Source organism: Brachycentrus maculatus, unplaced genomic scaffold, assembly GCF_059751285.1.
Source record: "Brachycentrus maculatus isolate JH-2025_06_01 unplaced genomic scaffold, ASM5975128v1 h1tg000039l, whole genome shotgun sequence".
NCBI classification, from domain to species: Eukaryota; Metazoa; Arthropoda; class Insecta; order Trichoptera; family Brachycentridae; genus Brachycentrus; species Brachycentrus maculatus.
In genome coordinates this window covers 4,498,546-4,512,500 of record NW_028280793.1, presented here as the reverse complement: position 1 = coordinate 4,512,500, position 13,955 = coordinate 4,498,546, and the positions used below count along the sequence as shown (strand labels likewise).

The 13,955-nt window shown below is 28.3% G+C and overlaps 1 protein-coding gene across 1 annotated transcript in view; it reads right to left on the bottom strand.

Moving 5' to 3' along the window:
- LOC148312533 (putative oxidoreductase PXDNL) overlaps positions 1-13,955 on the bottom strand; it is a 239,327-nt gene that overhangs the window by 13,001 nt on the left and 212,371 nt on the right. The window contains exon 8 of the mRNA XM_088277195.1: positions 5,264-5,378. Coding sequence (XP_088133321.1) covers positions 5,264-5,378 — 115 coding nt within the window. The remainder of the gene's footprint in view (positions 1-5,263; positions 5,379-13,955) is intronic.

Here is a 13,955-nt window from a genome sequence, read left to right as displayed (position 1 = left end):
ATAAAATAAGCGATTTTATTTTATATACTATAGATTATGATAAAATGGGTTTGAATTTCAAATTTATTTTGAATATAAATTTAATACCTTTCTATATCCTTGTCACTGCCAATTTTAATAAATATAAGTTTGTTTAACAAGTGTCTGGAAGTACCCCAGTGTTGATAATAATTAGTATATAATAGGGATAATTAGTATGTAGTTTGTTAGTTCAGTTAATGAGCTAGATTCGATTCCAACCTACGTTGGCCGATACTCAGACGCCTCCACAACCCCGACCAGTACAGCGGACACGGAACAGTGTCAATGAATTTGCTGAATATTTTCAGTCATCGCATATCTCACTCAACCAATATTATTTATATTACGAATCCCTTTCACAAGTTGCGTTTTTTTTTCTTGTCACAAACCTATCATAATCCTCCAAATGATCAAGCACAAAGACCTTATCACGATATTTAGAACAATAAGCACAATACATATAGTATCAGTTTAGTTTATTATTTATATAAAAGATCAGGATTTAATGTAACGCAATGCCAAGTTGTAAATTAAAAAATGTAATCATTTCATATCCGTTTTTATATCGAAAATTGTGTATATTTCAACCTCATTGAAGGCCAAAGTTTAAATGAAAACCGTGGTCTACTCTGAATTAAAAAAAAACCCCGAGAAAAAAATCCGGTAGTCGACTCCGCGTGATGCATCTCGCCCCCACTGCACCACTGATAATATATATATATATATATATATATATATATATATATATATATATATATATATATATATATATATATATATATATATATATATATATACATATATATATATATATATATATATATATATATATATATATACATATATATATATATATATATATATATATATATACACATACATTTATATAAAATATCTCCATATTCCTTATTTATTTTAAATTAATCCAGATTTTTATATTCATCATAAAATAAAATATTATTTTATGATGAATAATGAATAAAATACATTCATCAAAATATGAAATATATTTTCGAAAAATATGCCAAAATCGAGCAATTTACGAAACAAGTAGGAGGAAAAACTATGTTTTTAATAGTATAAAAACTTTATTTAAATAATGTGTAAGTTACTAATGGATGCATAATGGGTTGTAAAGAAAATATAAACTCATTAATATACATAAGTAGAAATATATTAAAAGAGGAAATAGCACGATATAACTACTAAGGAAAATAGGTACCGGCGAAACACTAATGCAAAAATATTATTTATTATGTATGCTAAAACAACACTTATTACATAAAACATCATCTTATCATAACATTCATAATAAATATGTTATTATCATTATAATACATTACTTTAATTCATTCAATTTGTCAGAAGAAATATATAAAATCATGGTTTTTAATCCCTATCTTGTTGTGAATATAACAATTTTATCAACCCTAACCAGTCTGATGATGTTTGTAACAATGAAATCCGGTCATTGGTCAAATAGTATAAATGTGGAAAAGCTGATCCACAAAGAAATGTCCCTAGAAAACCTGATATTTTTTTTGTATCCGAAATATTTCCAAATGAAAAAAAAAACATAAAATAAAACGTTGTGAAGTAAATTTTAACCCGGAAAATGATAAAACGACGTCAACGTATTTAAGTTAACTGCTCGTTCTTAACGAATGCTAAAGTGTTAAACGGTTTATCCGTTCTCGGTTAAATGCCGTGTAAACTATGTCATCAAGCGAAACACAGGAATCCTTCGAACCTTAACAAAGCTCTTTACTTGTTACAAACTACAATATTATAGTTTCAGTAAGTTGTTCCACTGGCCCGATGTTAATATAATTTAGCGTTCAAGTCAAGTCTCCACTCACCTGTTAGGATTCCTGGGGGTTCGGGGATTCGAGTACCTACTCGATCTTGTAAGAACTGAGAACATTCCACAATAACTACTAACAAGAGGTAATGTACTCAGTGTTTCTTGAAGAAATAACACCTTCACGTATAACCTTTTCACTCTAAAGAACTTTTTAATGGTGCATGCCTTTGTGTCTATATCTGTGAGAAGAGTGATGAAAAAGATAAGTCGTAAAATAAATCATTCGTTTAAGCTATGTGAGGTATATCATATTTTTTACTTATAACCCTAATCCGCACCCAAGGGTGCATAGGGCACTCCATCAAATTGACGCAGTGTTATCTTGATCATTACTTACACGAAGGCAAGATGATCACTCTTGCGCTTCAGGAAACAGCCCAGGGTAATATTAATGAAATATTACACTGTAAAATCACTAATATTTATTTTAACCCCCCTGAGAATCGAACCCGGGACCTTCAGCACGGTAGCTAAACGCGTTGACCATTACACCACGGAGGTGGACAGTGAGGTTTATCATATAAACGATAAAAAAAGGAGATAGACCACAGGAAAGTACATTAAACGTTTATATAACTTTTAACAAATCTTTTTTGAAGATAGTTATTAAATGGACAATTCCAACTTTAGTGCTTCGATTATTTGTTAAATTATATATTTCTATTTATTTAATTAATTTATCACTTATTTCAAAGCAACAAAACATATTTTTACCATAAATTAAAAATATGTTTCTTTGACTCGTCATCCTAATGTATTTGGCATACAGATTTATTACTGATGAACATTTTTTGTAATAAAAATGAGTAGATAACAAGGTCGGTCTAAATAAATGTATTATTTTTTCGATATACATTTAAGAGAGAACTGTGTATGTAATACACTATCATAATACTGAAATTTAAATATCAAAATGTGTATTGTACAAATAAATTACTTGAAAATATTTAACAGGTCATAAATTGCTGCTTATCTAATGTAAAATTTAAAAAAGGTAAGAGAACGAAATCTCCATGAAATATAAAAAGCCATAATTTACAGAGATTTTAATATTATGGGTTCTGTTCGTGTGTGAACAAGGTGAAAAAAAGCCAATAAAATTGATTAACAGCCATATGACGTAGTATTCCCTTATTCAGTTTGAGGGCGAATTCCTTTTAACACATTTTTTCCCTTCCAAAGGCTTCCATTTTTCAGGCGATTGTAATAATAAGTGGATCATATTTCAAAGGGACCTTTGTCAAAGTGGCGATATGGTCGTGGAAGGGGTGTAATTATAAGTCATCTAAAAGCTCATTTTGGCGGAGAAATTCACTCATATTATTTGTGATTACTATCATCAATAACAATTCCGCGAATTTTGAAGTGTAAAGTAACAAACTTTTATTTATATGCGTCTCAACATGATATAAAAATCTATCGTTCTTCTTATATGAAAGAAGAAGTCCAGATGTTTCGCATAGAGTTAAGGCACATATAAATTGAGATCTTATCCGTAGGGTGAATAATCCAAATAATCCAGTGTGTGATATTATAAATAACATTTATATTGTTAACAACTTTCAACTGAGTATATAAACGAGTAGTTATACAGTAAAACACAATGAATTCATTGGGCATACTTTTAATCTATGAATAATGAACAAACAAAGATATTTTTGCGATCTACATATTAAAATCACATAATCAGGTCTATTTTTCAAAAGGAAGTAAGGTTATTTAAAAGACAGTGAACTCTTAAAATACTATTATGTCTATTCTAAAATAGTGGTTTTAATGCATTTTTTAACAAAAGTATTGCGTTTTTTTTGTAATTCTTAGAGAGACGAACGTGAAATATTATTTTTTTACTAGTTAGGAATATTTTTGTTGCTGCTATATTTACAAAAAATAACTGTTGAAGTGGCGTTTCTTGAAAGAATGAAAGCATAGAGAAAGGGCAGAGATTATGAAGTTGTTTCCTAATTTTTATTTACATATTATCATTGTAAAACTTCATTAAACACAACAAAATGGGTTGCGTTTATAGAAATTTAAAGCAATGGGTGAAGAGTAGCAGTAATTTAATAGAAAAGTGATGTTTTAAGGTAAGGGTGGGATACAGGGGTGGGAATGTGGTGTATTGATTTTTTATTACAAGATAATTAAATAAAAATAAAATTTCTATGTATTTAGTTGTGAGTATGTATACCATAATCTAAATTCCACAACTTAGTGGATTATTAAGTTAACTAGACCAATTAAAAACAAATATTTCTGCGCAGTGTAGACATAAGCTACCTTGAGTTGAGCATAATATTATTGACGATAAATATTTTATTAAAATATTCTGCTGATAACAAAGTTATATTTTTAACACAATAGGTCAATGTCATGATATAAGCAATGTGATGGAAATCATTCATGATTTTTATTAGTGCACGTGCAAATAAAAACAAGGAAAATAAATTAAAATGAAATATAAATCTGTTACGATAACTTGTAACACTTATATGTAAATTAGGATTCGTAGAAATTGACGAAAACACACTAAGTTTTTTATTTGATGAGTTTTACTGAAACAAATTGAAATCCAACTCCCGGCGCTGATTGCTTAAAGAGAAATTTTAGTTAAAAACTGAGATACACTCAATCCTTTTGTTTTTGTTTGAGAAAAACCTAAGATCTTTTAACATGCATTAAATAATGGGTAAAAAATCCATATTAGAACGCACCAATTTATTTAATATCAACATAATGTAGGTACATACTTCCTGTATAAAATTATTAATAAATACCTTGATGGTTTAGAATATTTATATCGTATAGTAATACTACTACTTCAACTACCTACTTGGGGAGGGGTAAGCAGAAAGGATGCCTCAATCGTCCGTCACGATATAGACCCATAGTTTCCTACATCAAGTCAAACATGCTTTACGGTCAAGTAAACACAAGCAGATTTCAAGTTCTGATTGATAAGTTTTTTTTTGCCAAGCACATTCTATCTTCTCATTTAAATTTGCAAAACATAGAACCTTAGTCACTTTATTGTCATCCATTCGTCCCACGTGTCTAAACCAACTCAAAAAATACTTATTATTCTTCTCAATTATCCGTAAAAAATAAAGTATGCATTTTATATATTTTGAAAAAAAATATTTGAAAGTGATTTCATTAATTGATTCGGCAGTTACTTTGTGGTAAAATCTATCCACTTTTGATAAATGTTTTACTTAGTAAATGCCACTATTTCTTAAAATCTACTGTGACACGGCTTTTTGAAAATGATGCGGAATGCATCGAAACACGTATCACAGTACATTTGAATAAACTGTGATATTTACGAAGTAAATCATTAATTAAAAACAATTAATTTACTTTTTAAGTTTCTCTTACCTATTATTGGTAGGTTGTCGGGGTGAGGGGCGAGGGTGGATGGACCAGTGTACTGCTGCTTAGGAGGCTTTATTTCGATATCCAGGAAGTCAGAGTTGATACCTCTCAACGATACCTGGAAAATCATTTTAGTATTAGTATAATCCAACATTATCTTATAAAATTCAGTGACATACGTACGAAGTAAGCCTACTTATACAGTAGAGAGTATTTGTCGTAAAAAAAAAATATTTAAAGGAAATAAAAATAAACAACCCCTTAAGAATATATTAAGAATATTTTCCTTATAAAATACTTGTGAATAACCTCTATAAGTTTTAAACAATATGGTAGTTCTACAATACGGTGTGTATTGTAGAACTCCCCTTCTTTAGTTTTCCGAACTCTGAATATCTCTAATTAATAAACCTACATATCTTTACATAATACAACAAGAAATGAATGTCTTTTTCATTTATTGTTTCGGCATTTACTTTGTGGTAAGACATGTTACAATGATTAAAGGAAACACTTGTTTTATAACACTTGAGTTTTATTAAAGACTACATGTTTCGGAAGTTAAACTTCCATCATTCAGGTCTGTATAAGTTATTATACAGACCTGAATGGTGGAAGTTTAACTTCCGAAACATGTTGTCTTTAATAAAACTCAAGTGGTATAAAATAAGTATTTTTTTTAATCATTGTAATATCTTTTCCATTTTTATTTCATTTCAACAGCGACCGAGTTTCATCTTTCCGAAGTTATCAAACTGGTGATCAAATAAAATAAATGTGGAAAAAGCTATGAAATAACTTTTTTTTAAATATAAAATCCAGTTTTACATATGAATGTCAGTATTAAATTCGTCAGTGAAAAGCAATGCATCTTATTTCAATATCAATCATTTTACTAATGTTGATAAAATGTATAAATATTAACTAACATTTAGATCAGAAAGTACGTAAATGAGCAAGGTTGCTGATCATATTTTAAAGGTTATTTTTTTACATAATATAATGTATTTACATTTAAATTATGTACAATAAACATTCAATAGAAAATCAAACCATGATATGAAATAAATTCTGTAATATATTATTAGATTAAAACCAATATTTTTAGCTTTTCCACTTTTTTTATTTGACCAGCGACCGGGTTTCGTCGTTACCGACATCATCAGACTGGTCTGATGATGTCGGTAACGACGAAACCCGGTCGTTGGTCAAATGAAAAAAGTGGAAAAGCTAAAAATATTGGTTTTAATCTAATAATATATTAAAAATGCAATTCCATCACGAAGTGTCAGTGGATAATATAAATCTATTATAAATTCTGTACTTAAAAAAAACATGTATATAAAAAAAAAAAACAATAATAGTGGTTGGTTTTAAAAATAAAACAATTAATCGTTTGACCTTTATTTTCGATACTTGATTACATGTATGATGTTTACACAGAAGGTAGAATTTTTGTTTATGTACAAATACCTAGATCAATTGTGAGCCGTTTTTTTTTTTTAAATTAATTTTGCAATTAGAGTGAATCGAATCGCCATTTACCCAGCAACGCCACGTTGTAGAGATTTTATTATTTTAACTGAATTTAATTTAAAATTACTGTCGTAATGTTTTCCTGTAGGTATGTTATCAAAATTGACATCTGCCGTCAGTCCAATGAACTTACGGCATATTGACGTCGAAATTCTGGCTCAGTGACTTGCTATCAATAGCAATTTCGTGATAATTTAAATAATCAATATTTAAAATTTACACAAAGCGACCGTACATGTACATATTTTTGATCAAATGTCTAATAACCTAAATAGATAATAATATCATTCAATAGCTAATTACACAATATAAGAGCGATTAAGATTTTTTTAATGAATATAATTACATCATAATGAAGTTCAATGAATATAATAAGTTCATTCAAATAAATAATAATACTAAAACTTCATATCGTTGGAGTATTGTTATATCTCATTATGTTGGAAATGGTAGTCCAGATTTACTTTAAAAATGTTTTTTTCAGGTTGTTTGTTTCAAGTATAAGAAACATTTATCAAAGAATACTCTTCTTACCATTTATCATTCATATTATATAATACCATTTACAACATTTTGAGTGTGTCCAAATACTTGTTCACAAAATCTGGATTATCTCCAATTACAGGAGTTATTTTCATATTATTTTTTCACATCTCATCAAAGATGAAGAAGAATATGGAAGTCTGGGCATTTACGGGGCTGACGACCGTCATAAAATAATACTATACCATATTCTAATGTTCAGTATTTTGGATTTTAAATCAATATTACAAGCACTATCCTTATCATTCATTGTTCACTTTGTGTAATATGTACCTTTTAACAACATTTCTTCATAACTACCGGTTTCGAACAACACTACTAATAACCATTCCACCATCAGGTCAAATGTAGACTAGATACAATGGTTATTCTGAAACCGGTAGTCATGAAGTAGTAATAATCATTCCACCAACGCGATGCATCGGGTCGAATGTAGACTAGATTTAATGGTTTTTCTGAAAACAACAGTGGTGAAGTAGTATTTTTAACCATTCCACCATCAGTTCAAATGTAGATAAGATGGAATAGTTATTCCGAAATCATTGGTTATGAAGCAGTGTTTTTTAATCGATATTACATAAAATGAACGATGAATGAAAAGGATAGTGTATATTACCATACCACAAAATTAACAATGCTTTTAACATACAAAATATATATCATAGAGTTTGTTTGAAATTGTCGGATTGTGGTCCCGTGATTAGTGTCGCGGACACTTGTGTTGTGTCTCTTTAGTCAGAGTTTCTAGGTTCGAACCCACTCTACCACAATTTGATATCTTTTTTCTAATAATGAGCCGCTAAGGCTTACAGAAATAGTATGAAATTGAAGTATTTTTGCAAATAGTACAATAAAAACACAAATATTTCTCTTTTAAAATATAAATAAAAAAAATGAAATACTGACATATGGAGAATTGAAGTCAGTCATGAATATTATTGCACCCTTTCAGGTTACTATTTAATACAGTGTGATGTGAAGGAGTATATTATGCTTTCAAATTTCATTATTTAATACTCGTAGAATATTAAAATTCTTATTCAACCCTTATACGTCGATGCAAGCAAGGACACTTTTAGATTACAAAAATATACGAAATTGTTCATCCTAGCGAGCAGGTACGGAGACTTTTAAACTTGAATCGATTCACTTTAAACTTTTTTAAAGTCCAAGTTTTTCTACGCCTTTTGATTGGAGAATGTATATTGGATCATTTACTGGTGATATCCCGAGGGTCTTTTTTGGATCTTGATTAGATTTTGTGAAGAAGCTGCAGTACCCAAGAGAAGGAATTGAACATGCAAATCACATCACGACAAATTTCCCTTAAAAATGAGGAATCCCTCGTATTTCCCCGCCTAAACGACCAATAGAACCGTTCGGCATAATGTCGTGTAGAACGGATCATTTGAATAAAATGTATTAACATAATATAATAAATTATATCGAAGAAGTATTTTCATTACTTTTACCGTGATATTTCAGATCTTATATTCTGTATTTAAAACAAATATTCATTTTTTCTCAACCTTGAAAAATGGTACATTGGATACTTTTACAGCATTAATTATGCTAAATACAAAGCACATAATTAAGACAAGGCATGTGAAACTGGAAAAAATGCAATAGTTGAAAAAAAATGCAACTAGCCGTAAGATTTTTTTTGAGTCCGAAATCTTTTGTAGAGCGATGCCTTCCTAACTATTTCCTTAATAAAGGTTTTGTTTACACTTCAATTTGAACGTTTTACATACCAAATTAGACGCCTTACAAATCAAATCGGACATTTTACAAAACAAATTGGACGTTTTGTTGTATGTCTTTTGTAAAAAAGATGGAATTTTCAAAATTATATTCCAAGTATTACTCATGGTTCATAGATGTATTGAAAATGTTGTGTGAAAACTTCAGTGCAAATCGCGGACTAACGCACTTGCTAGTCTTAAGAATAAAAGATTTCGGTAGGTATCCACACTGACGGTATACGAGTATTTCGTACTAATATGAATATATTTTTAAGAATTCTAACTTTAATATATACATTTATATATATATATATATATATATATATATATATATATATATATATATATATATATATATATATACATATATATATATATATATATATATATATATATATATATATATATATATATATATATATACATATATATATATATATATATATATATATATATATATATATATATATATATATAATATATATATATATATATATATATATATATATATATATATATATATATATATATATATATATATATATATATATATATTACAAAGTTCGTTAAGCATCTGCCCTTGCTTCCAAACTTTAACTTGAACGTCAATAGTTAAAAAAGCACTTACTCGGTCATATGAACACTATTAAATTAACCCATTTACATAAGTATTACATAAGTATTACCAACATATCGTTCATAAATAATACTAGAAAAATTAATCTTGAAATATTTATTACCAAGCATGTAATTACTGAATAATATAATTAATTAATTAAGAATAGGTGTGGATTTGATAAAAAATCATGAATTGAATATTTGAAGTAGTTTGATTAAAAATGCAATAGAATGATTTTGTTTTAATATGTTCCTATTTATACTATCTAGATTCTAACCACTAGCCAACACGCCGCTTCTCCGCAGGGGTAGGCAGAGAGAAAAGAAAGATTGAAAACATTCCCCGACTTTTCCACGTTTATGCATCTCTTCGTACATACCCGCCGTTTCCGATTTCCGATCTGACCGCTTTCAAGTATTTGACCCACTTGATCATGGCAAGTTTTTCGTTATTCTTTTGCTCCTACTACATTTGCCTCATAAATTTGTTTAACTGTTCTTTGTTCACTCGTTCGTTCCACATGTCCCAACATCTCAATTCATTAACGCAGTCTTACCTTTGCATTCCTTCCTTATTTCACAACACGAACATCTATCAAATAATGTTTCAGAGATCGCATTTCAACTGCATTCAGTCTACTTTTATCGTTTTTTTTGCTAACTCCCTGCTTCATTTCCATACTCAAGTGGTGGTAGCAGGACTCTATTGTGTACTGCCAGTTCAGCTTTCGCTGTCAAGTTTTTATTTGCTAAATCTGATTTTCGTGTATATAATCACTATGAATTGTTCTTTTGTATTAATTAAAATAGGAGACAATAAATAGAGACATAGTAGAAAGGTAACAAAATGTAATTTAAATAATATATATTGAAATAAATTGGAACTACTGTTTTATTATATAATAATATACGTACTTATATGTAAATCGCCTGGAGTTCATAAAAAAGGTTAAACATGATATTGCTCTCAAAGGAAACTACAAATGTACGATATTTTTTACTGTAAAGTCCTCACTAACTTTCACCGTCAATTTTAATAAGATCTCTCTAGGGGTAATATATTGGAATCAAAAAGAAGCCCTCGGCTCCATAGAAAGTTTGTATCGTGGAATATCCTGCAAATTACGTTTCACGTGCGTTTTATTGCAAATTTTGTAGGCTCGGAAATTTGTATGTAATATGGGTTCAAGTAATAAAAAATTCTCGACACACCGTTAACATTTCAGGGTTTACAGCATGTTAATAAAACCCTTATCCCCGATAAAACAGATTTCACCCCCTGAGAGTTCAGTCCACTCCCTAAAGGAGTCTAAACATAAAACCACACTCCTAACTCCGTTTGCGTAGGGTTAAAAATTTATACTTACGTTTCTAAAATATGTTTACATTTTCAGTCAGGCGTTCTCAAACGTGTAATCGGAATTCATACATCTAATTTGTTTGTTTAATGGATTGATTACAATATTTTCCGAAGGTTTAAATAAATAATAAAATCATCCTACAATGTTCATATCGTATGAATTTAGAAATAAATATACTTTAACAAAGGTTTTATTTTTATTATTCCCATGATATGTAAGTACACATTGCATGAGTATGGTAAAAAATATTATTTCGAGATTTGTAAGTGGATATTATAAAAGTAACTTTTTTTCTCAAACGAATTCTCAAACGTCAAATTCTGAAGAATATTACGTAGCTTTCAAAAGATACATACGTTTTTAATGATTTATTTTGCATAAAATAATAATAATAATAAAACCCTTATCCGCACCCCAATGGTGCATAGGGCACTGCGTCATATAAACAAAGTGTTATCTTGATCGTTTACACATGAAGGAAAGGTGATCAGCCCTCCGCTTCAGGTACCCAGTCCAGGGTAATAATATTGAATAAATATTACAGTGAAAAAATCACTTATATTTATTTTACCCCCCTTGGGAATCGAACCCGGGACCTCTAGAACGGTAGCCGAGCGTGCTGACCATTACACTACGGAGGCGGGCATAGAATAAATACTAAAAATGAGTTTAAAAAAAAATATATATATATGTTTATACATATATGTATATATTTATGTATATTTATATCTATACATGTATATATATATATATATATATATAAATATATATATATATATATATATATATATATATATATATATATATATATATATATATATATATATATATATATATATATATATATATATATATATATATATATATATATATATACATATATATATATATATATATATATATATATATATATATATATATATATATATATATATATATATATATTTATATATATATAAATACGTATATTTATATATATTTATATATTTTTATGCATACAGATATATGTACTTATATGTGTTATTTTAAGCGTAGATACAACAATATAAAGACTAATCCCAAAGAAATGAGTCAAAGTTAACAGGAGATCTAACCATAGTTCATAGTTTCCATGAAAAATATAAGAGCCGGAGATGGTTTTAACCGAAGTCAATAAAACCAACCAACTTAGAAAGCGTGAATGACATCTTGCATTCAGAGCAAACATCTTAACTCTATTCTCAAATAATTAAAGTAGATGATATCCTAAAGAAATGAGACAATTTTAACAGTACATCTAAATGTATTCCATAGTTTTCAATTAAACATATAAGATCCGTCAGCGGGTTTGACCGGAGTCAATAAAACCGACCAACTAAGCAAGTGTGGATAACATCTTGCGTTCAGAACAAATATCTTAACACTATTTTTCAATAATTAAAGTAGATATCCTAAAGAAATGAGCCAAATTTAACAGTACATCTAAATGTATTCCATAGTTTTCAATTAAACATATAAGATCCGTCAGCGGGTTTGACCGGAGTCAATAAAACCGACCAACTAAGCAAGTGTGGATAACATCTTGACTTTAGAGCAAACATTCAACAATTAAACTTGTTTTTAATTTAAGTTTTACTTTGTAAATACCACTATTTCGGTAGATAAAATGGTAATAACCAAGTATAACTTCAATTAAAATGAATAGATATTACCACAAAGTGACTGTCGAATCAATTAATGGAATAATTAAACTAGTCTTAAAATTATTTTATCTTTTAAAAGATATTTTAATCGAGTATTAAATTTGTGTAAGCAGGTTAATTTCATATTTGTCGCAATACAGTTACATACTCATTAGATTCATCTCATAAATGAAACCTTCCCCCCTAGTGTGTGGAAGTCAGATCTCGTAACGCATGCATCATCTCGCGCGCTTTGTATGGTAGAAAGTTTGATAAAATGGAAGTTATTTCATGATATTTCGATTCTATTTATTCAGTTAAAGTAAGCGTTTTATCTTTATCTCTGTTTTGAGTTATATCTTCGTATAAATATTACTTTCTCGTTCCATCCCGGTTTTTTTTCACATTTTTTCTTATAATATTCGCGTTGTTATGAAATTGGAAATAAATTCTAAAGTATTCATTTTACCTGACATACGACTAAGCCTATTAAATTGGAATAAATTTTATAAAGAGAATTGAGAAGTTGAATTTAGTGGGTAAATATTTTATGCACAGTGTTATACATAGTTCTTTTAAGTTCCCATACAATTCAAGTAAAGGAATTACAATAATAATAATAAATATATTTTTAAATGAATAACTGATTAAAATAAACTATCTTTATAAATAAAATTGTACATTTTATAAAATAAAACTAGAAGTCTGTTTAAACAATTTTTAAACATTTTTGTTTGGTACATTTCTTCAACCGGTTTCGACAAAAACCTTGTCATCACCAGGGATAAACATCGACATGTTACATTTGTAATAACATTTGTTAGTACAAATAGTAATAATTGATCCCAGTAATGTGGCAAACACATATTCACACACTTAATAAAAATTTCGTTTCAAATATTTGTATTATATCGTTTAAGTGACAAATGAACAACATAGGATTTTTTTCTAATTTACTTAAAAATTGCAAAAAAACTTTTAACTGCAATTAATCTCGATTCCAATTAAATCAAGTTTAACAATAAACTTATCTTCTAATTCTTGAATAAGTTGGAATGGCGATACTAATTTAATTAACAGTTTTATCATGTGTATGAAAATTATTTTCTATACATTTTTAGCTGGTTAAAATGAATGGAAGATGAAAAATTCATGTTTAATTTTTATATAACATAAATTAATCTTTTGACGAATAACATCAATTTTCAATTGTAAGTTATACTATTAAATT